The sequence below is a fragment of the Gossypium raimondii genome, chromosome 5 (genome assembly GCF_025698545.1).
Source record: "Gossypium raimondii isolate GPD5lz chromosome 5, ASM2569854v1, whole genome shotgun sequence".
In the NCBI taxonomy this organism is placed as follows: Eukaryota; Viridiplantae; Streptophyta; class Magnoliopsida; order Malvales; family Malvaceae; genus Gossypium; species Gossypium raimondii.
This window is the reverse complement of record NC_068569.1, coordinates 52,177,830-52,201,284: the sequence shown is the minus strand read 5'-3', so window position 1 is coordinate 52,201,284 and position 23,455 is coordinate 52,177,830. Positions and strand designations below refer to the sequence as shown.

The 23,455-nt window shown below is 29.8% G+C and overlaps 3 protein-coding genes across 9 annotated transcripts in view; all 3 read right to left on the bottom strand.

Annotated features, from left to right (window-relative positions):
- LOC105788142 (probable disease resistance protein At4g27220) overlaps window positions 1–23,455 on the bottom strand; it is an 82,637-nt gene that overhangs the window by 52,695 nt on the left and 6,487 nt on the right. The gene's annotated exons all lie outside the window — the stretch shown is intronic.
- LOC105767189 (disease resistance protein At4g27190) overlaps window positions 391–23,455 on the bottom strand; it is a 57,147-nt gene continuing 34,082 nt past the window's right edge. For both annotated transcript variants that reach the window (XM_052630207.1, XM_052630206.1), the window contains exon 4: window positions 391–504. The gene's annotated coding sequence lies outside the window, so the exon portion shown is untranslated. The remainder of the gene's footprint in view (window positions 505–23,455) is intronic.
- On the bottom strand, window positions 500–13,444 carry LOC105766510 (disease resistance protein At4g27190-like). Of its 4 annotated transcripts, XM_052630203.1 has the most exons (6): window positions 13,007–13,444; window positions 12,833–12,906; window positions 12,043–12,092; window positions 4,169–4,254; window positions 777–3,746; window positions 500–700 (listed from the first exon to the last, which is right to left on the bottom strand). In XM_052630203.1, exons 5-6 carry the CDS (start codon window positions 3,734–3,736, stop codon window positions 667–669), a joined length of 2,994 nt encoding a protein of 997 aa, XP_052486163.1. In that variant the 5' UTR covers window positions 3,737–3,746; window positions 4,169–4,254; window positions 12,043–12,092; window positions 12,833–12,906; window positions 13,007–13,444; the 3' UTR covers window positions 500–666. The 4 variants fall into 4 exon arrangements, with proteins under 4 accessions (XP_052486163.1, XP_052486164.1, XP_052486162.1 ...); XM_052630204.1 differs by lacking the exon at window positions 12,043–12,092 and having other exon boundaries at window positions 12,825–12,906; XM_052630202.1 differs by lacking the exon at window positions 12,043–12,092 and having other exon boundaries at window positions 13,021–13,444.

The window sequence follows — 23,455 nt, the reverse complement described above, 5'->3', positions numbered from 1 at the left end:
ATATTAATGTTTTTCATCAATTTTACATAAATTTGATTGATATGATAACAAATTGAGCCCGTCATATTTTTGTAAATGTGTAAATGTTGAGACCGAATTTGTTAATTTTTTTTTGAATCAAGACCAAACTAACAAAATATACAAACATCAAGGACTAAATGTGTTATTGTACCAATCAAAATTATGCACAATTGCCAAAGACATAAATGTCGTGATTAATTGTCCTTAGTTACTCCTACAAAGCGCTTTTTAGGAAAGAGAATAAACGCGTCTCATGTTTTCTCGGAAGATCGAGAAAACATGTCCTATAAGACGCGTTTTCCTTTCTATTTGTACAAAAATATAAATTGATAAATTTTAAAAAAAATTCAGCATAAAAAGAAATTATGGTATTTATTTATAATGATAAAAGGTAATTTATCACTTTAAAATTTCAATACCTTGGCTATCTAAAATACCATTATTTTGAATAATTAATATTTAAATTATATTATATTTTAAACCCTACCAAATTTCTATTTTATCCATATTCAATACTCATTCTTTCAAAACAAACATAGAAAAAATATGAAGCTAATTTATTTGGTTTTTACCCCTTCCTTCCATCATTCCTTTTCTCCTCTCTTTTGCACTATCCTCCCCCCTCCTTTTTTCCCACCAACCCTTTCATCTTTCTCTTCTTTGACGTCTCCAAATACCCCTGAAATTTTATTAATATGGAGAAATTAGATTTATAAAAATAAAAATAAATAAACTAAACTATAAATGGTTCATACCTTTCTTCCTTCCAAAGGGGTTGAAGAACATTTTTAAAGTTTGGATGGTCATCCCACTCCAACGATTCCCACCATTCTGTGCTTGACCTGATGGTAAGAGAAGGTGGAGCATATGCAAATGGCTGCCCATTGCCAACAAGGGGAACAAATGGAGGAATTCTCTTCAGTTTAGCACAATATCCTAAAACCCGGATAAGTTGGAGAGAATCACAAACCATCACTCTACTTTTGCTGCAAATGCTCTTCAAATTTGGTAATCTCCACAATTCCAACTTTATCAATTTGGGAAGATGGAATTTGATTAATGCATCACTCCCTTTTTCTTCAACTTCTGATGTTGCTGCTCCCAATATTTCTACTAGCTGACTACAATAACCCACAACTAATTTTTCCAGGTTTTGGAGGTTTGGAAGCAACCAATGTGGAAGCAACGTCTTCATACTTGAGCATTCGAATATCCTAATTTCCTTAAGATGGGAAAAGGTGGTAGATGGAGCCAATGTTGATGTTGTTGCTGAACCAATTCCTTCATCTTTCATAATAAGGGCACTCAACTTTGGCAGATCTACAAGCCCTAACACCTCGAGGCTCTGAAATGGATGAGCGGAAGAAGAGGCAAAAGAGGACAGGGAAACAACACACTCTATCCCTTCACACCCCCAAATCCTACAAACCCTCAAGTCAATCGCATTTTTGAAAGAAGAATTGTCATCGACTAAGCTTCTCAAATAGTCGCACTTTCCAATTTTCAACTCTTGAATTTCAATTGGGTGCATAATTAACTCACCTTCCCAATTCTGGACTCCTCCAATTGTTACTGTTTGATCTCTTGTAGCATCCACAAAAGATGAGCCCACATGTAAATGGTACTTGATGAGATTTTTCTTACTTTGTTGCATTGAGGTGATGAACTTATTCAATTCACTGATGTCTTCGAAACGTCCGGTAAAGCACTCCAACTTCTTCAATGGTTCCATCTCCTCTGCTTTTAGACTTGTTTTTTCATTGTCCACATCAAAACTCAAGTGCTGAAGGTGAACGAGTTTTGGTAAAAGTCCAGCTGGTATCTCTTTCAGAGTGAACACTTGAAGATCAAGATATCTTAGCTTTATCAGCATATCCATGCCTTCAGGTACTTCCTCAATTTTAGTGTTATCAAGATTCAACTTCTTCAATTCTTGAAGCATCGAAAGACATGGCAGATCTCTTAATTTATAACAGCCACAAAGCAACAATGTTGTGAGGTTCTTTAGTTCAGAGATGGAATTGGGTAAACTCTCGATCCCTGTACAGGACAAATTGAGGACACAAAGACAGGGCATGTTTATGAAGAAAGAATATGGGATCTTCTTTATAGGGTTACCCTGCAATAACAAGGTTGTGAGCAGTTGACATTTTGTGGGCAGCACATCTATGGAAATTTCTGATATGGAGTTATACATAAGTGACACTTTCTCAATATCCGGACTCCATTGCTTCTTTTCTGGTAACTCTTCTAATTGCAAACCTGCTTGTACCATATATCGAGGATTCATTCTTGTGATCGACAATGCCATGTCTCTCACTGCATCATGCATCTTTACGCCAGGTTGATCAAATAGATTGGTAATATTTTCCAACAAGCAGTTATCTTCTAACTTCTTCAAAATAACATGGCCCTTGTCTTTCATTTCTTGTCTTGTACCCATATCATCTATGAATCCCTCTTCAATCCAGCACTCAATTAGTCCATCCTTTTCAATTTCAAAATCTTCGGGATATACCATACAATACAAAAAACAATGTTTCACTTGCTTGTCCTTTAAGTGATCGAAGCTAAATTTCAAGCGCTCGATTACCTCAGCTTCCACTCCTTCCACTTTCCCTATTCTCTCTTTCAAATCTTTGAGTGCATTTTTCCAAATATGAGGGTTATATTCTCCTTTCATGGTACCAGCTACCACGACAATTGTAAGAGGTAGACCCGCACATTCCTTGACAACAAGCTTCAGAGTTGGCATTATAGTTGGACTTTGAACTATGTTAGGTCCAACTTTATTCAAGAATAGTATCAATGCCTCTTCTTCTGAAAGGGGCTTCACATTTATCACCTTACAACCCATATACTGACAGACATGCTCCGAACGGGTTGTCAATACCAACTTGTAGCCAGTGCTGCTACTCGGCTCGGGGATCCCAACTTCCTCTAGAGAGACTTTATCCCACACATCATCTAGGATTAGAACATGCTTTCCTGCCTTCTTCAGCATTTCTGACAAGATTGCAGCTCGTCTGAGCTTGTCCTCTTCTTTGTCTAAATATTCCTTCGACTCCAATGCACTTGCAATATTATCTTGTACCTTCATTACATTGAACTCCTTTGATATGGTAACCCAGATTACCCTTTCGAATCTTTGCTGTTTCAAAAGATCATTGTGGATGTGCTTCATGATAGTGGTTTTACCCACACCACCCATCCCCCAAACCCCAATCTTGCTCACCTCCTCCTGCATCAAACATGCCCAAATCTCATTTCTGACAGCTTCCTCTCCAACTAGTTCTGATGTTGGCAGTGGCAACCCAGCACTTGAACCATCCATGGCAAGACCTTCAGAGGCATTAGGAGCGTTATCAAGAAATTCCTTCATTTCTCGAGTCTTTTCATCAACCAGCTTCCCGTTGCAAGCACGACAGAAATATCTCCCGTTACAGACGTTGTTTTCAACAACTTGTGCTTCCCTAATCATCTCTTTCACAGCTTTCAACCAAATTTCAACTCCCTTCTTCGGTATCTTCCCCAGAGGACGAAGAAGCTCTGCTTTCAATTGCAGCTCTATATCTTCCATTTTGCAATTCAATTCATCTCTGGTCCTCTTGAAGTTTCTCACATAATCGTTCAGCTTTCTGTGATATTGCAAATATTTACAAACAGGAGTTCCGAGACAATTTGCAATGTCGACAACAGGCTCTACGTACTCCATTGCTATGTCCCTGCAATGCAAGCATATATAACAGTAGCAGATAATGAATATCTGTGAATGAATTGGATATTTTATGAAGTATTGATATGTCAGTGTAAGCATGAAAAGGAAAACATGAATGCAAGATTCAAGCAATGGCGTCTATTAGATGGAGCTATGGATGGGTGGCAGACAGAAACATGATGAAATTGTGGTCACCAGAATCAAGCTCTCGATGTATATAAAATGCTAGATTCAAGTGTGCAAGAGTTCATTACAGAATATTAAGAGTTAAAATGTTGACAGTTTGAGATTTCAACATTATATTGCTTCTGGGTAGCTGTTTTTGTATTAATTTCTATCTATAGTAGATTATGTCTGCTGGTCATCCACTCTTAAAATCTAAAACTGTTGATAATTAGTAGAGGAAATCATTGCTTCAGATCTTATTACCTGACTTAGTGGCTGAAAAGTGTTGAGAGATTAGAACTGAAAATGAAGCAGTGAAGTTGACTTCCTTGACAGTCTTACAAAGCTAGCTGCAATAACAGTTGCAGATAATCAAAAGCAAAGAAAAGCATGTGATGAATTAAGCAAATGAAAGAAAATTACGTTGACTGGATGCTTCAAAATTTGTGACATCGAAACAAATTAAAAGCAGTGAAGAAGAAGTAAGAAGAAAGTGAAGATAAAAACAGGGAAATTATGAAGTCTCTGGTAGGATCCACAGAGGCAGAATTATTAGTAAGGAATCCTATTTTTATTACTTTTTCTTTCAGCCTTTTTCATTGCTGTCTGCCATTACAGATAGAATTATAATTATTCTTATTATCAATTTAATTTACGGTGCATGTCGTATAAAATTATAATTATAAAATATAAAAGAAAAGAGGACTAAAATTATTATTATACCAATTAAAATAAGTATTACAGTGATCTTGGTAATATGAGTTCTAGATGTTCTTTGAGGGCATGAAACTCAACTTGATAATATTACTAATTTAGTTTCGAGAAACATTGAGGAAGCTTTTTTTGTTTTGTTCTGTTTTTAATTTGTTATCGGATTTTATTGAATGGTAATTTGCTTTATTTCTCATACAATTTAGTTATTCAACAACATATTCAAGATTTTATTTTTCTACAATTTTATAAACATTTTTTAAAAATTTTGAGTTTTTTAAATATAATTTTATACAAAATCAAAGTCAAATTGATAGAAAATATATAAAAAAAGAAGACTAAAATTATAATTATACCAATTAAAACAAGTATTACAGTGATCTTAGTGCTCAATTGTAACATCATCATCATCATCATCTGTAACAGCCCAATTTTCAGTAGTGTCAGAATAATGATTTGAGATCACTAAATTCGATGAAAAAGTTAGAAATATTTTTGAATCAGTGAATTTTGTGATTTAAAAGAAATTATTAGGTAAATTGGGTCAAAAATGAGGTATCGAGACCTCGATATCATAAACTGAGCCGTAAATATTTTTATAAATATTTACAGAGTGTCAATAGGATAATATTAAAGTTTCGTTAAGAAATTTTAACGTTTCGATAGTTAATTATGAAAAGGATTAAATTGCAATAGGGATAAAAGTTTAATTATAGATTAAAGAAAAGTTAAAAGGACCAAATAGGCAATTATGCCTTTTTCCAAAGTTGAGGCAGCATAAGTATAAAAATCTGAGATTTTTATGTGTTAAAAAATATTATTATATTATAGTAATGATTATGTTTTTATATTATATTAATATTAATATATTATATTATATTATATATATATATATATATATATATATATCAAAAGAAAGAATAGAAATGAGAAACAAAGAAACAGAGAGCAAAACGAAACAGAGAAGGGAGAAAGAAGAAAAAGAAAGAGTGCGACGGTTCAGGGGTTTCAAAACTTCTAAATAAGTCAATTTAGTCCATTTTTCTTATGGTTTTGATATTTTTGGAATCCTAGAACAAAATACTACTTGATTTAAGTTGAAATTTTGGAAGTTAGTAAATTTTAGATGTTGTTCATGTTGAATTAATTGATGAATTAGAGGTTAAAATGATTGAATTTTAAGTTAGAAGTTAGTAGAAGGTTGATTTGTAAAATAAAACATAAGTTTTGAATTAATAGGGACTAAATTGAGAGAATTTCGAAATTAGGGATTTATGATGAAAATGAAGAATTAAAATGAGTATATAGTGAGAATTAAGAGAGAATATGGAGTTAAATTAGGAAAAATAAAATTAGTATTGATAAGGGATTAAATTAGAGTTTATGTAAAGTTTAGGTATAAATGGAAATATTTTAATGGAATTGTGTATTAATAATTTTAATTGTTTAATTACGTAGCTAATGTCGTGCAATAGTCATTGTCCGAGAAATGAAAGGAGCGGTGGACAAGGATTGACTCGAGAGAAATTTCGGTTAGTATTACTATAATTCAAATTTAATTATTAATTGTTAAAATTTAAATTAATATACATGATAAGCAAATTGAAGTAAGAATCATGATTGAATTAAATGAAAATACGTATTGGTATTGAAATTATAAATAGCAATTGTTGAATTTTGAATAATATGTTTAGTAAATAAAATAAGGTGAATATTGATATTGAATTGTATGTGAATTGAATGGAAATTACTAGTGATATGATTTGAATTAAAAGAATTAATGCGATATTGAATTGTATGTTGATTGAAAAGTAATTAGTGATTTGAATTTCATTAAATAAATAAATAAATAAAATATAAAATATGAATTGAATAAAAGTGAATTAAAATATGAAAAGTGTGAATACATGAATCAAGTATGATTACATGTGAATGTCGGAAATATCTATTGGTAGATTAGAAAGTGGAAAGTAAATTTGAATTGAAATGTGATTATTGAATAGAAATTGAAATGGTTTGAATTGAATTATTGAATTGAACTGGAATATTGAAATTGGTGATTGATATGGATTTTATTAGAATTGAAATTGAGAATGTAGAGATTGATATGTGAAACCGACATCGAATCAATTATGGAATACTTAATATTGTTATGTGTACGCATTGAACTGTGAAAATATCAAGCAATGAATTCTTGCAATCTTGTGAAACCGATTGGAATAATGAATTTATAATTGATCTTGAACTAATATGGAAATTTTCTTCGAAAGTAAATTAAATACCCTATTAACTAGTCGGGCTAGTCGGATATAGTTGGCATGCCATAGGATATGGAAGAGTACGGGTTATTGCCGGCTTACTGATCAGGCACTTATGTGCCGACTCATCGTTATCTTTATCATTATCGATTCGATACTTTGTGTGTCGAATATTATTATCATATCATTATGATTCAAGACTTTGTGTGTTGAATATCATATCTTTATCGCTACTCTATCTTGTTCTTGATCGGTACTATGTACCGTATTAGGCACTATGTGTCGTATTGGTGTGATTGGTTGGAATCCGTGTATCCGTCAAAGTCCGAGTCAAGTTAATAGGGGTAAATGAATAATTTTGATAATATAAATTTTATTGCATGATCTTGAATATGAATTGAAATAAGACATTAAATTGAGGTATTGAAATGAAATGTATGAACCATGGGTTCAAGAAATAGATAATGATATAGTTCATGAAATAGTTTTGGTAGTACGAGATGATGTAAAAATATAAGCAAAGAGAAGCAAACTGAAATAGCCATTGTTGAGAAATGAGAAAAAAATGAAAAAAAATGATTTGAAATAGTGAAATAATATGTGAATTTAATTGAATACAAGTTATTGAAATTTATTTATGGATTTAATGTATAAATTGAGTGTTAGAAGATTATAAGTGTAAATTGATTATAAATGAACGAATCGAACTGAAAAATAGTTGTTATTATTATTGTTGTTGAAACAAATTGATTTAAAATATTAAATGTTTATTAAAAGATTAAAAGTATAAATTGAATATAAATAGAAATGATAATGAATGAGTTGATAAATCGATTGGATTTGTATGAACTGGAATGAGTTATTAGAATGAGATGTGGAAAAATCTAATAAATTTTTTATAGTGAAATAAGTTCAATACACTTAAATATAAGACTGAAATATTGCTTATTGTTATTAATGATCAAGTTGATTTAAAGTATGGGATAATTAATGAATAATTGTAGACATAAATTAAATGTATATAATTTATCCATTAATGTTATTAATTTGAATTATGGTAATACCATTGAGTATTCCCATACTCGTGTCTTGTTGTTTCCGATGCGCAGTTAGTAGGAAGCCGTTGCTCGGTCCAAAGATCCGAGTAATCCCGACCTCGAGAAATTTTGGTGATGTACTTTTGTTTTGATAATGTGGCATGTACCTAAGTGATATATAGGTTAAGTATAAGAGTTTTGTGATTGTGGTTTTAGAACGATGTTTTAAATTGATTATAAGTATGAAATGGAACTAATATGACATATTTGATTAAAGTATGCTATGTCTGTTATTTATTTGTGAATTAGTTATAAGTTATCCGATATGTCTGGTAATACTCTATAACCCTGTTCCGGTGACGGTTTGGGGTTAGGGGGTGTTACATCATCATCATCACGATAATAATGGGAAAGTATGGGAAAGTAGGGTATAAGAATGTCTAATATACTGGTAAATGACTTTAATTAGGTATAACAAAAATATATAGGTATTGTGAATAGAGTCTTAGCTTCATTGTCATAATAATTGCTGTCAATATAGAAGGATGTGGTTTTAAGTGTACCGAAACATATTATCTTCCTATTTATGAGTTGTTGAAGTTGTTGATATTAAAATTTGATTTTAATTCGGGAGAATTGCTTGCATATGGATGTTTGTAATAAGTGAATAAATATGATCGGATGTTCACCCTTTTTAGGAATAACCAAATTCCGAGTTATCGTTGTACCCAAAAAAAAAACTACATTATTAGTCATTAAACTATTGCTAATTTTGTTTTAATCACTCAATTAAAACAATTACAATTTCACCACTAATGTTTTTGAAATTATTATTTTTTGTCACTCAACTGTTAAGTGGAACTTTTAAATGATTTAATAAAATTTTAGTTCTAAATTTTTATACTTTCGTGAATTTCATTTTGATAATATATAAAATGATAAAAGTTGAAATTATTTTTAAAATTTTAGAACATTATAAAATTAAAAATAAATAAAAGTAAAATAAAATTTTAAAAATAAATAAAGTGAGAAAATTAGGGATAATTATTTTTAAACCCTACAAAATTTCTCTATATTATCTATATTGAAATATTCAATACTCATTGTTTTGAAAACAAACATAGAAAAACTATGAAGCAAATTTATTTGTTCTATGCTTTTTACCTCATCAATTACTTGACATAGCTTTTACATTATAAGAAAAGATAAATTTTGAATATATTTTCATTTTACAATTTGGGTTTTGAAAAAAAATTAAAATGTAATGAAATTTTGAATTGAGTTTGAAAAGAAAAATCATGCTATATTTTGTACTCTTTTAACTAAAAATATGGCATCAAGGTTAATTTCATAAGTATTTGTAATATCAGTTCTAGATGTTGTTCAAGGGCATGAAACTCACTACTAATTTAGTTTTAGAAATATTCAGGAGACATATAATAATCTAACTTGTTTTGTTTTGTTTTGATTTTAATTTGTTATCGGGTGTTATTAAATGCTGATTTTCTTTATTTCTCATACAATTTAGTTATGAAACAACATATTCAAGATTTTACTTTTTAGAATTTTTGTATACATTTTTCTATTTATAAATAATTGTGAGTTTTTTTTTAAATAATTTTATACAAAATCGGGATCTAAATTATTGATGTTGGTAATGGCCCCATCCATATCTTTGGGTCATATTTTAACTCTGCTTTCCACTATTTCACTTTGTCCTATAGCAGACTTAATTATTAGCACCATTAGAAATGAGTTAATTGCAACAAACACCCCTAAATTATGACCATTATTTTAAATCTATTTTCAAACTGCAAACTTATCTAATTACATTTCTAAACTGTTGGTGTTATATTAATCAGGCCATTTATTATTAAAATCATTATCTAGCTAATTTTAAAATGAAAATTTTAAAGAAACTAAAATTAAATAAAATTGAAATTTTAAAAAATGAACAATAAAATTTTGTAAAAACTTCAAAACCAAGATTTTTAAAACAAATATTTCCACAATTTTAAAATTGTCATTTTAAATTATATCACATAAGATTTAACATGTCATTTAATTACTAAACTAGATAAAATGACCTCTCTAGTCCCTCTCAATTTTGATATTCAAGAAATTGGTCTCTTTAAAAAATCGAAACAATTTAATCCCTACCAATTTCGAAAGTGAGCAATTACTCACAATATTTCAAAGTGAATTAATTTAGAATGCAGGTAATAATTTAAAATATTTGGTGCAATTAACTTATTAAAAATAATTAATCTATGCTCTCATGTTTTCCTTGAAGTTTTAGTAATTGCTTGAGTGGAATTGGTTCATTTGGAGCGGTGTTTCTATTATTTTATGACTTTTGCTACATTTAAAATATTTATTATTAATATTATTAAGTGGATGTTCAACCTTTTACCTTTCATCTCTCTTGACTTTAATCTTTCATTTTCTTTAATTTTAAACTTTCATCTCCTTATAACCCCTTTTTCTTATTTATGTATTAGAATATGAAGAGTCTAATCTTTCTATATATAGTGGAGTATACTACCTGTAAAGATTATGAAAATATAGAATGCAATAGAAATTCCCCTTATGAATTCTTATTCATAACATGATAAAATTTATTTCATTATATTATCACTGTATCAAAATTTTCATTGTAATGTTGAAATAACATGTTTTTGGTATAGGTTGAATAACCCCACCAGACACAACAATATGTCTTTGGTTGGCATATTTCTTCACCCATCGTTAGCAGCAGTGTCTAATCCTCCTCTACAACTATGAATAGTGATATGTTCTTTTTTAGTTCAATGCTTGATGTATTTTCTGGATGCTTCAATTTTTTTTTTTTGGGGATAGGGATTTATAAGTTTGAGTTTTTTCATGATAATTTCGATTTAGTTAATACTAATTCAGTTAATACTAATTCGATTTGGTTAACGGATCGATTAAGCAATTGAACACTCCTACAACTATGTTTTTCATATTTGTTTCATTTGAAGCGTCTATCAAGAAAATATGTATCTCTTTTTAGTTTTTTTTTCATATTTCTTATTTGCTGTCGAAATGAAGATGAGTTTTCTTTATTCATTTTATACATTTAAAGTGAATTTTCTATTTTTAAAGACAAATGTAAGTATAGCTATTAAAATTAGCTTGAAATTAACAATAAATAAGAATATGGTTTTTGAAATTTCATAATTCATACTATTACTAGGGACTTTCAAAAATTCCAATGTTGAAATCATGGATTGGGGTATCTTCAACAAAAGATGAGCTTTAATAAAAGTTCAGAACATGTTGCATTTCATTTTGATTTTTTTTCGTACAAATAATTTAAGTATCAATCGAAATAATATATAAAAGATAAAAGATGAGCTTGCATATGGATGTTTGTAATATGTGAATAAATATGATCGGATGTTCACCCTTTTAGGAATAACCAAATTTCGAGTTATCGTTGTACCCAAAAAAAAAGCTACATTATTAGTCATTAAACTATTACTAATTTTGTTTTAATCACTCAATTAAAAACAATTACAATTTCACCACTAATGTTTTTGAAATTATTATTTTTTGTCACTCAACTATTAAGTGGAACTTTTAAATGATTTAATAAAATTTTAGTCCTAAATTTTTATACTTTCGTGAATTTCATTTTGATAATATATAAAATGATAAAAGTTGAAATTATTTTAAAATTTTAGAACATTATAAAATTAAAAATAAATAAAAGTAAAATAAAATTTTAAAATAAATAAAGTGAGAAAATTAGGGATAATTATTTTTAAACCCTACAAAATTTCTCTATATTATCTATATTGAAATATTCAATACTCATTATTTTAAAACAAACATATAGAAAAACTATGAAGCAAATTTATTTGTTCTATACTTTTTACCTCATCAATTACTTGACATAGCTTTTACATTATAAGAAAAGATAAATTTTGAATATATTTTCATTTTACAATTTGGGTTTTGAAAAAAAATAAAATGTAATGGAATTTTGAATTGAGTTTGAAAAGAAAAATATAAAAACTCTGCATGAAAATAAGAGTAACTTAAAATATTCAAACCATAGTGAACATGGTAAAGATAAGTAAATCAATTCAACTCATTGTGCATTTACCTTTTATTTGGCGCTAGTCAAGACCATACAACCTTAAAGCTTCAAGAAACCTAACCCACCAAATTGACTATAAAATCAAGATTCAAGCAAAAAGAGAAAATCTAATTCTGAAAAGAAGGAAGAAAATAATTGAGGAACTTTAAAGACCCGAGTCCTGACATAGAAAAAAGGAAGAAAATTTCTCTATATTATCTATTACTTCAATACTCATTCTTTAAAACAAACACAGAAAAATATTAAGCAAATTCATTTGTTTTTACATCTTCATTACTTGACAGCTTTTACTTTATAAGAAAAGATAAAATTCTGAAAACAATTAAAATGTAATGAAATTTCGAATTGAGTTTGGAAAAGAAAAATTATGGTATATTTTGTATTCTTTTGACTAAAAATATGGCATCAAGGTCAATTTCATAAGTATTTGTAATATCAGTTCTAGATACTCTTCAAGGGCATGAAACTCAGCTTGATAATACTACTAATTTGGTTTGAGAAATATTCAGGAAACATATAATAATCTAACATTTTTGTTTTGTTTTGTTTTGATTTTAATTTGTTATCGGATGTTATTGAATGGTGATTTTCTTTATTTCTCATCCAATTTAGTTATGAAACAACATAGATTTTATTTTTCTAGAATTTTATATACATTTTCTATTTATAAATAATTGTGAGTTTTTTAATAATTTTATACAAAATGGGGATCTAAATTATTGATGTTGGTACTGCTTGGTATCCATTTAATATTATGCATATAATGATGGAAAACATAAGAAACATACCCACTTACCCCTTCAAAATGAAGTAATGATTCCAAGAATTTGAGTGTGGAAAAAAGAGCAAATCCAAACAGTCTATTTTGCTCTGATTTAGTTCAAGAAAAACATAAAAACATAATATTAGATGAAGAAATATATAACAAATTTATATATAAAAAAACCGAAAATATAGAAATTAAGCATACATAAATACATTGACCTCACTTGGGAACTTCAAAATCAAACTAGACTAGGTGCTGAGAAGATCGTTGCTACTTCAAAACCATCAAATGGGATTTGAAGGGATATTTTTTTTTGGTTTTTGGGAGCAAAAGAAAGTAAGCAAAACTGAAGAATAAAAAAGAAAAAAAACTTGAAGATCTTTTTTTCTCTTTAAGGGAAAGGAAATAAATAAAAATAAAAATCAAGGTTGCACTAAAATGTTAAGAAACCTTCACAAATATGAACTCTTAAGACAACTGGGTTTTCTTGGTTTAGTAGCAAAGGATTTGGTTTACTGCTATCCATTTATTTTGCAACTATGATAGGAGACGACTTAGAAAAAGGTGAGTGTTTGGGTCATATTTTAACTCTGCTTTCCACTTTTTCACTTTGTCCCATAGCAGACTTAAGTATTAGCACCATTAGAAATGAGTTAATTGCATCAACCACCCCTAAATTATGACTTTTTCACTTTTTCATGATAATTTTGATTTAGTTAATACTAATTTGATTTGGTTGACCGATCGATAAAGTAATTGAACACTCTTACAACTATGTTTTTCATATTTGTTTCATTTGAAGCGTCTTTCAAGAAAATATGTATTTCTTTTTTAGTTTTTTTTTCATGTTTCTTATTTTTCATCGAAATGAAGATGAGTTTTCTTTATTCATTTTATACATTTAAAGTGAATTTTCTATTTTCTAAAGACAAATGTAAGTATAGCTATTAAAAATACCTTGAAATTAACAATAAATAAGAATATGCTTTTTGAAATTTCATAATTCATACTATTACTAGGACTTTCAAAATTCCAATGTTGAAATCATGGATTGAGGTATCTTCAACAAAAGATGAGCTTTAATAAAAGTTCAGAACATGTTGCATTTCATTTTGATTTTTTTCGTACAAATAATTTAGGTATTAATCGAAACAATATATAAAAGATAAAAGATATAATTAATGCATCACTTTTTAGAATAATGCATCACGAAAATGGAGTCGCCACCAATCCTTTTTATTTAGGTGTGATCAGATCACCTTATAATTTAATCATTTTAATAAAAGTTAAATTTACTAAAACGGTAATTTTTAGTCTACAAAATCCAAAAAATGGGTTCGGGAGTCGGTTACGCACGAGGAATGAATAGCAACCTCGATACTCCCAAAATTGGTACCTAGTTGATTAATTAATGTCTTAATGTCGAAAGTTAAAATTTTGAAAATATTTTAAAATACGATCCCTTTTTTATTAATGTTAATAAAAAAAACGCTTGAATAAATCGAAAAGAGAGTTAAAGACCCACTTGTCTCGAGGTAACGAAATGTCATGTCCCGTAAGTTAGGACACGATATTTGGAACTTTAGAGAATAAGCTTGCCTTTAATTTTTATTGTATATCTTGAAATTTAAAAAGATATTTTGCTATTTAGATTTAACGAGAAAATTGAAACCCCGTAAATTAGTGTACAATTTCTCGAATCTCCAAAACGCGAAATATTGCCTTATTAAAAAACTTTTCCCTTTTTTGAATCATAGTGAGTACAATACTTGAACGAGGTGCATTTGTTTTATTTGGTATAAAATAGAACGGTTTATTATGGGTATATAAAAATTGAACGCAACTTTCGAAGTGATGAAATGAAATGGAATGATAATGTATAACATGAAATAACGATTTATGAATAAAATGTTACATTGATGAAAGACAATAATATTAAAACACGAAAAAGCTAATTATAGTACACATGATGGCAATAATCACACAATGTATGTTAGTTGTAATACTAACATTAACAATTGAAGAAAACAAAACAAAATATTATGCAAAACAGTTTAAAGCAAATAATAATTTAAAATAAATAATTTACAAGAACAATTCAAAATAAATAATAAAAGGCTTCAAATAAACAGTATATAAAAACTTAAAGTGAATAATAATAGTTTAAAACAAATAAATAAACGACATACAACATTTTTAAAAAAATACATATATAGGAATTTAAAAGATTATGTACATATAATGGTTTAAAATGAATAACATATTAAAAGAATTAAATAAATAGCATGTAAAACAGTTTACAATAAATGATAAATAAAAAAACTTAAAACAAATAATAATAAAAGAGTTTTTAAAATAAAAAATAAAATAAATGGACTAAGAATGATACTGAAATCGAACCAGAATCTGGGGGTTTAAACTGTGAATAAATAAGAGTTATTAAGGACGAAGATAGAACGCGCTTAAAAGCAAAGTAGATATTGTACAGGGTATTGTCTGTGTGGATCTTCTTTTTTTCATTTATTACTACATGGATTTGGAAATCAAGAAAACAAAACAATAGGAATTGCAGGGGAAAGGGGAAGGGAACCGATTCTTTTCTGAATTTCAGGGCCATCCTCTCCTTTTAACCTTTGATCAACCAAGCAAGTACGAAGATATGGGTGAAGTGGTCCTTCCAGCCAATCAAATAATATTTGACATTTTTCATGTGGGTGATTCATCATGAGCAGATTTATCTCTATCTGCTTTGTCCTTATGTAAAATAATTCAAAAAGCTTGACAATTCCACATCTTCACACGTGTTTTTGCTGAGAAAACCAAACCCCCTGTCTTGCCCGTGAGTATCCTCTTCATTCTAACTCCATCCACTGCACCATTTCTTAATTACCCTTCTTAACCCCACTTTGCCCGTTAATTACTTCCACCTACCCCAGTCTTTCATAACTCAAAGGTGGGCTTGAAAATGCTCCCATGTGCACCATTTTTCTTTTTCTTTATTAAATAATTTCCTTGTCTGAAAATGGATAAGTGCTGAAACATATGCCCAAAATGAGGGGGGCCACCACCATTAAACCTTGCTTCCAACTTTTGCTCTCTAATTTGCCTTATTATCCCATCCCCTACGCAGCTTTGCAGTCCACATCTTAAGGCCCCATTTCTTGAAAATTATTTTTTACTTTGAAATTTTCTTTACTTTTACCGAAGGCTCTAATTCGATGCCTTGGATCATCATATAAAAAAAATGATTAAACCAAAAAACTTCATTTAGTTGAGTGATTGTAAAATTGGTTGAGTTTTGTAAGCCAGAAATTTCATTGGGTCAAACACGATGCCTATCGGCTTGGCCCCTCAAGAGCTGTTACCTGTTAGGAGTGTTCAAACAAATTAAGAAAAAGTCTAGGACCCAACCCAAAACGCGGTTGCCCATTTCTCATAAATATGTTCCCACTCTTATTTTTTTCCAATTGCCTACTTCCATTTTGAATGATACATGTATTTATTATTTTATTGGGAGAAAAAATATTATTAAATTTTCAAATTTTAATTTTAATACGTTTGGACTTGGTTGTGCGGTTGAGACTTGCTATAGCTGAAAATGTAAGTTTTCGACAAACAAAGTGGGCCACCTCTATATCAATCGCAAGTCAAGCCCACTGCTGGTAACTTAATCTATAATATTTATAACAGTTAAATATTAAATTAGTATCTGAACTTATCCACTTCTCTCAAATTGATATTTATGTTTTTTTGTCTCGAACTTTTTTTCCATCAACTAAACCGATCCCTAAGTTTAACCCCGTTAAATTTACAACATTTTTTTTATGTTCCTTTTCTTTTCCTTCTTTCTTTTTCTTCTTCTTCCTTCAACCCAATTTTCTTTTTCTTGTTTGACACTAACAGTAAACAATTTTTTTCACCACTCTTTCCCTTCCTCAACTTTAAAACCCTTATATTCCATTTACTTTTTCTATTTGTTTCTTGAGAAAAAAATTCAGATATTTTAATTTTCTTTTCTACAGATGTTGAGATAATTCTTATAGATGATTAATTAATTCCACATAAGAAATCTTTCCTTGTACAGTTGATTTATAGTATCTGATGAAGTTTAGCAAGCCTTAAGATAGGCCTTTGGTTTAGTTTCCCAAAATCACCCATTGCAATTGCATATCTAAGGGAAAAGTGGTAGATTTAATATTAAAGTGGTAGAGTTTTTTTTTCATATTTCTTATTTGCTATCAGAAATGAAGGTGAGTTTTCTTTATTCATTTTTATACATTTAAAGTGAATTTTCTATTTGTTTTGCAAATTCTAAAGACAAATGTAAGTATACTTATTAAAATTATAAAATGATCACTGAACTATACAAAAATTTTCATTTAAGTCATCAGACTTTTAAAATTGTTACTATATGACCTTTGTTTGCACCGTTTGTATCAATTGAAAGCTCACATTTCCCTTCTCTTTTACAACATAATTTATATTCATGAAACAGTTTTGAATGTCACAAATCTGTGAACCAAAATTCGAACGACTTTTTTTCTCCAATCTCCTATACTAAATGGCAGGTTAACTTGGATCTAAGATATGTTCCACTCATTAATGGGTATAGATTCACTACATCAATCGTCGAATCATCGCTTGGAGCTCATTAGTCAAACTTAAAAAAAAAACCTTAACAAACCAATGACTTAAATGAAAACTTTTGAATAGTTTATTGACCATTTTGTAACCTTTTGAAGTTAAGTAACTAAAACTAAACATAAACTTACTAATAGTTTTGTCATGTCCCAAAAATTGGGTCAGAAGAAATAGATTTAGTGAACTGAGAGTTGTCTTGCCCTAATTTTTAAGGTTTTGTTTGAGCGTTTATGAAAAGAATGATTAATTGGCCTAGTGGTAAAGAGTTAGTGAAATTGACCTTAAGACTTGAGTTTAATTCCTTTCCCTTGTAAATTTTTATTTTTTCAACGTTTCTGCTCCTTAAAACCTTGTTGCCTTCCAAGCCCTTTTTAACCTACGTATAAATTGCATTTTATTTTATGTTTAGCCTATTTTATTTATTTTTCTCAAGCTATTGTCGTCCCCTTCATTTTTCCTCTCCATTATTCTCCAATTTTCTCTCATAACCCACCATTATTGCAACCTAAAACACAAGTTTTATTTTCTATTTGTGTTGCCCCTTTGCCTATCCCTTCTCCAATTTATTTGGCTGAATCATTGCCTTTTTAATATCAATATTTTGTTTAGAAGCTTCTGCCATTTTTTATTTTCCATTGATGTCCATTTCTCCTTCTCCTGTTGTTGCACATTGAAGTTTTTGTTGCCTTCATAATTTCTGCATTGCTGCCCCATCTAAGTCTCATCTTGTCATCATTATTTCTCACCCCTTGATCGAACCCTCTTAGCTTGGTTAGTGACATTCATTATTGTTGATCGACTATTAACGTAGATCTTCAAACCGATGTAGCATTAAGAAGGAATCGAGACCACTACAGCAAAACAGACTTTTAGCCGTGCTTGTAACGTCGCTAGTTTTAGTGGCGTTTATATGAAAAAATGCTGCTAAAGAACATGACCTTTAGCGGGACTTTTGACAAAAACGCCGCTAAAGAGCATGACCTTTAGCGGCATTTTACCACAAACGCCACTAAAGAACATGACCTTTAGCGACGTTTTTATTATAAGTGCCACTATAGATCATGACTTTTAGTGGCGCTTTACCACAATCACTGCTAAAGAACATGGATAGACCTTTAGCGACGCTTTTCACACAAACGCCGCTAAAAACATATCTTTAAAAAAAATCATTTTTATCAAATAATATTTATTTCTATGATAAATATTATATTATGTTTTAAGGATAAATAAAAAATATTATTTAAATTAAATTTACTACAAATATTTTAACTTTAAAACTAAATATAAAAATGAATGAATTTAAATTTAGAATTTAAAATAATAAATTAATAACACAATTAAAATCCAAAAGTTAGAACTCTAAGTTAGCGTAAATATTAAAGTAAAAATAAAAATTTAGAATCAAAACTAAAATAAATAATACATATGCAAGGTAATAAAACATACAATGCATTTTCTTAATCAAGTAAATCTTGGTAATAAAAGATATAATACATTTACTTAATCAAGGAAATCTTGTAATGAACTCAAAGCAATGAGCCTTAGAGAAAAACTTTTGAGCATGGCTTCGAATTTGAATTGCAGATTTAGTGCCTACATGCTCTGCATGAAAATAAGAGTAACTTAAATTGTTCAAACCATAGTGAACATGGCAAAGATAAGTAAATCAGTTCAACTCATTGCGCACTTACCTTCTATTTGGCACTAGCCACGACCATACAACCTTAAAGCTTCAAGAAACCCGACCCACCAAATTGACTATAAAGTCAAGATTCAAGCAAAAAAGCAAATATGATTCTGAAAAAAAGGAAGAAAATGATTGAGGAACTTTGAAAACTCGAGTCCTGACCAATCAAATGCTGAGCGAAAAATTTGATAATTGAATCAAACCAAAGTCCAAAGAAACTCTAGTAAACTAAACATACTACTCATTGCAGCAGCTTAAATACCTTCTGATCTACATCTATTTCAATTGATTAACTTTAATTTTATAGTTGGTCAGGGGAAAAACTTTTTAAAAAAAGTACAATTATTAATCTCTTTACATTGCCATACCAAAAATGAGCCAATCAAATACTATTGCTCGAAAATCAACTATCTAATTATTTATATATAATTAATTAGTAAAAATAAATAATTCAATGATTATATGCAATAAATTAACAGAAATTAATAATTCAATAATTTATCAACATTCAAATTTATGTGTTTATCACTAACAACTGTAAGGGTTGACTTCCATCAATAATAGATCAGTTTCAGAAAGTACAACAATAATCCCAGATTTCTCCAAAAACAAACAAAATTGCAGACAGTTTAACACAAAAAAAACACGAATCAAAGAAGGAAAATTAGAAGATCAAAGAGGAAACTAACCCGACTTTAATAGCAAGAGCGAGCGAAGCTCTTTTTCTGAAACCCGTACCGTGGATAGAGAAGGAACGGAAAGACAAAAAAACCACAAGCTTTACCTTGATTTTTCTTCTTAATCATAGGTTAGATTCTATGATAAAATTTTCCTTGAGTTTCATTCTAATTATTATATAGATATTTTATTTCTTTCAAATATTTTAACATCTTTAATTCATTTCAACTTATTTCAATATTGTTAATTTATTTTAATATTTTAATATATATATTATATTTATTTCTTAAATTATGCTTAAATTTGTATATTTCGTTAGTGTTTATGTAAAATTGCTTGATTTTAATTAGTTTCCACTTATTAGCCAATGTGGGTATTTACATGAGATTATTGTTGCTATGTGTATTACTTGCTTGTATTTATCTACCATTCATTTGATTAATGTATAATTTATTTACAAATTATCCTTTCGCGTTGCATATTGTCATTTAATCACCTTACATTTTTCATTCAAGGATTTATAAAATAAGACTCGGTATCCAAGGTTCTCGAGAAGATTGTGCCCTAACTTACTGGGCCTCAATCTTCCTCGTTGAATTTAAGTAACCGAGTATTCCTTTTTCAATTAAAGCAAAGATTCCAAATTAAAGCTTATCTCGAAGATTCAAAATGTTGTGTCCTAACTTATTGGATACAACATCCTGTTATCTCGAGACCAGGTTTTTAAATAAAGGCAAACTCGTGTGTCGTCTTTGAAACTTCAAGGAGTTGTGCCCCAACTTACGGGGTTTCGATTTCTTCATTGAAGCAAGAAGACTGATTTTTTTAGTTTTCAAAATAATAAATTTCAATAAAGATTTTTTAAAGGGGAATCGCTTTTCAATCTTTTCGAATTTTCAACATTCGAATTTAAGACATTAAATAATCAATTCGGTACCAATTTTGGGCGTTACGAGGGTGCTAATCCTTCATCGTACGTAATTGACTCCTGAACTCATTTTTTCTGAAACTTGTAGACCAAAATCATTTTTAAGGTGATCCGATTACAACTCAATAAAAGATCGGTGGTGACTCCATGTTCAGTATTCATTTTAAAATCCAAGTCGATCCCATTTTCACAAAAAAAGGTTTTGACAAATACTATCTCTTTTACGATTATATAAGAAATTATTTAATATATAAATTAAAAAAATTAGTAATGTACCCAAAAAACTTTAAAATTATTTTAAATAATAGTATTTTAATTTTTCCATTTTTAACAAATATTTTTCTATGTTTTTTATTTTAAATTATTTCTACATGTCATTATTTTTTCTGAAGATTTTAACTATTCAATTAAAAATAATTTTAATTTTAATTAATATAAATAAACCAATTAAATAATAAATAGACAGATAAAATGTTTATTGCGACGCTTTTTTAAAAACGCCGCTAAAAATAGAGCATTCACAGCGCTTCTTCAAAAACGCCGCTAAAAATAGAGAATTAGCGTCGCTTTTTCAAAAATGTTGCTAAAGCCCCAAGAATTCGCGGCGCTTTTTCAAAAATCTTGAATATTGTAAAATTGTCATAATCTAAGAATGTCACTAGGACTATTGTATGATCATTCTTTAAATATGAGATAAAAAACCTTTCATATTATTTTAAAATATTGAGTGGGAGATGGTCATTTAACAAGACCTACGACCTCCATTGATGGCCCTTAAATGGTAACATGATAATTGAAAGAAAAAAAAAATTGTCCCAAGATAAACTTTATCATTTGGGTTCACTAGATGAGATTTACTTTTCAGGATAAGTAGTTGTGCATGAATCTTAGTGAAATTGTCCCAAGATGACTCACAAATGAAAGCATGTTCATGATGGGTGTTGAGTCAATAGTTACATACTTAAGAACTTCTTATGAAATAGTTTCCCAAAAAACGATATTTAAGCTAGAGGCAATGGCTAAACGTTAAGCGATCGTTGGTTCTGTGGAGTCTTGAGAATTAAGATTCATGAACTGATTCCATGTTCTTACTAGTTAATCATGAGACCCCAAAGCGACATGATTGATGGGTGTGAGAATGATCGTAGCAATAAAAAAAATATTATCAAGATTTTAATACAAGACGCATGCATCATATCGCATTCTTGATATGTTCTTTGAAATGAAAATATTTACTTAATACAAAGATAGTAATTAATGAATCTTTATTTTTTCAGTTCAAATATGTCTTATAATCCTCTTATTAACATTTTACTAAGAAAAATTTAAATGGGGATCATTTTGTGAATGGCAAGGGTTCTCAAGGAAAAATATTTTTGCGTGATGATTTCCTACTGTCGACATTAGGGAGCAAACCTTCTTTTATTAGGAGGAGCATCTGGGCGACGAAAGGCCTACTTGTCAAAGGTTGTAGTTGGTTGATGGGGAACAAGAATGAGATTTTAGTTTGTGACAAGTCATGGCGCTCTAGTGATCGACCATTTCTGGTGGAGTCACAACGAGTCAACGGTATTAATTAGGTTGTTGATTTGATTGACACAAATATGAATATGTGGAATGAGGATCTTGTTCTATCAACATGGCATACTTTGAGTTTCTCCCTGTGGATAAAGATTGGGAAGAGAAGGCTCGAGAATCCAATCTTGATGGTGTTTCAAGCCAATGGTTGTCGGAAATGACAAATGTAAATGGAAATGTTGAACCTGTTGATTTTGCAAATGTGAAACTTGGTCAATATTACGAGGTTGTCGTCACAACTTTGACGGGTAATATTTCTCATTTCCTGTTTTAGATTTGAAATATTAGATTTCTTTTGGTAATAAAGTGTCTTAATTGTCTTTCCAGGCCTGTATCGATACCGAGTTGGAGACGTTCTCAAGTTAACCGGTTTCCATAACAACTCTCTGCAGTTCCAATTTGTCGAACGACGGAATACTGTTTTGAGTATTGATATGGACAAACCAAGCGAGGCAGACCTCTTGAAGGCCATCAGGAACGCAAAACGCCATCGTGAACCACTTGGTTTCGTACTGATGACATTCAGTAGCTATGCGGAGACTTCATCGATACCAGGCCGGTATGTATTGTTTTGGGAACTCAAGTTCAAAGAAAGGAATAGATGCCTAAAACTTGATGCCAAGATAATGGAACAATGCTGCTCCATAGAAGAAGAATCATTGGATTTCACATATAAGTGCCTTAGAGAGGCTAATAAAATTGCAGCATTAGAGTTAAGAGTGGTAAAGCATGGAACATTTGATGCGGTTATGGACTTTTATGTATCAAAGGGAGCTTCTATCAACCAATACAAGACACCTTCTTGTATTCAATCTGAGGAAGCTGTTATGCCCAAATGCTAATGCAAGCCAGAAGGATTGAAAGCTTGAGTGACACAGCCATGGCGGTCTTTGCCTTCCTCGGATTCTCAGCCCCCAATTCATTCGAAACCCTAGTGCTGTTTCAATAAAATTAGCATAAAATCCGTAAACTAATTAAGATAATAATAAAATTGAACTCACCTTGCTGCAGCACTAAGTCCGTGAGTAATCATGTAAGCAATTGATTTTGTATTCACACTGAAACAAAATATTTTACTCAAATCCCATTAATTTTAAAATCTTTAAATGGATCCAGTGAAAATTATAAAAGTGGAAGCTGA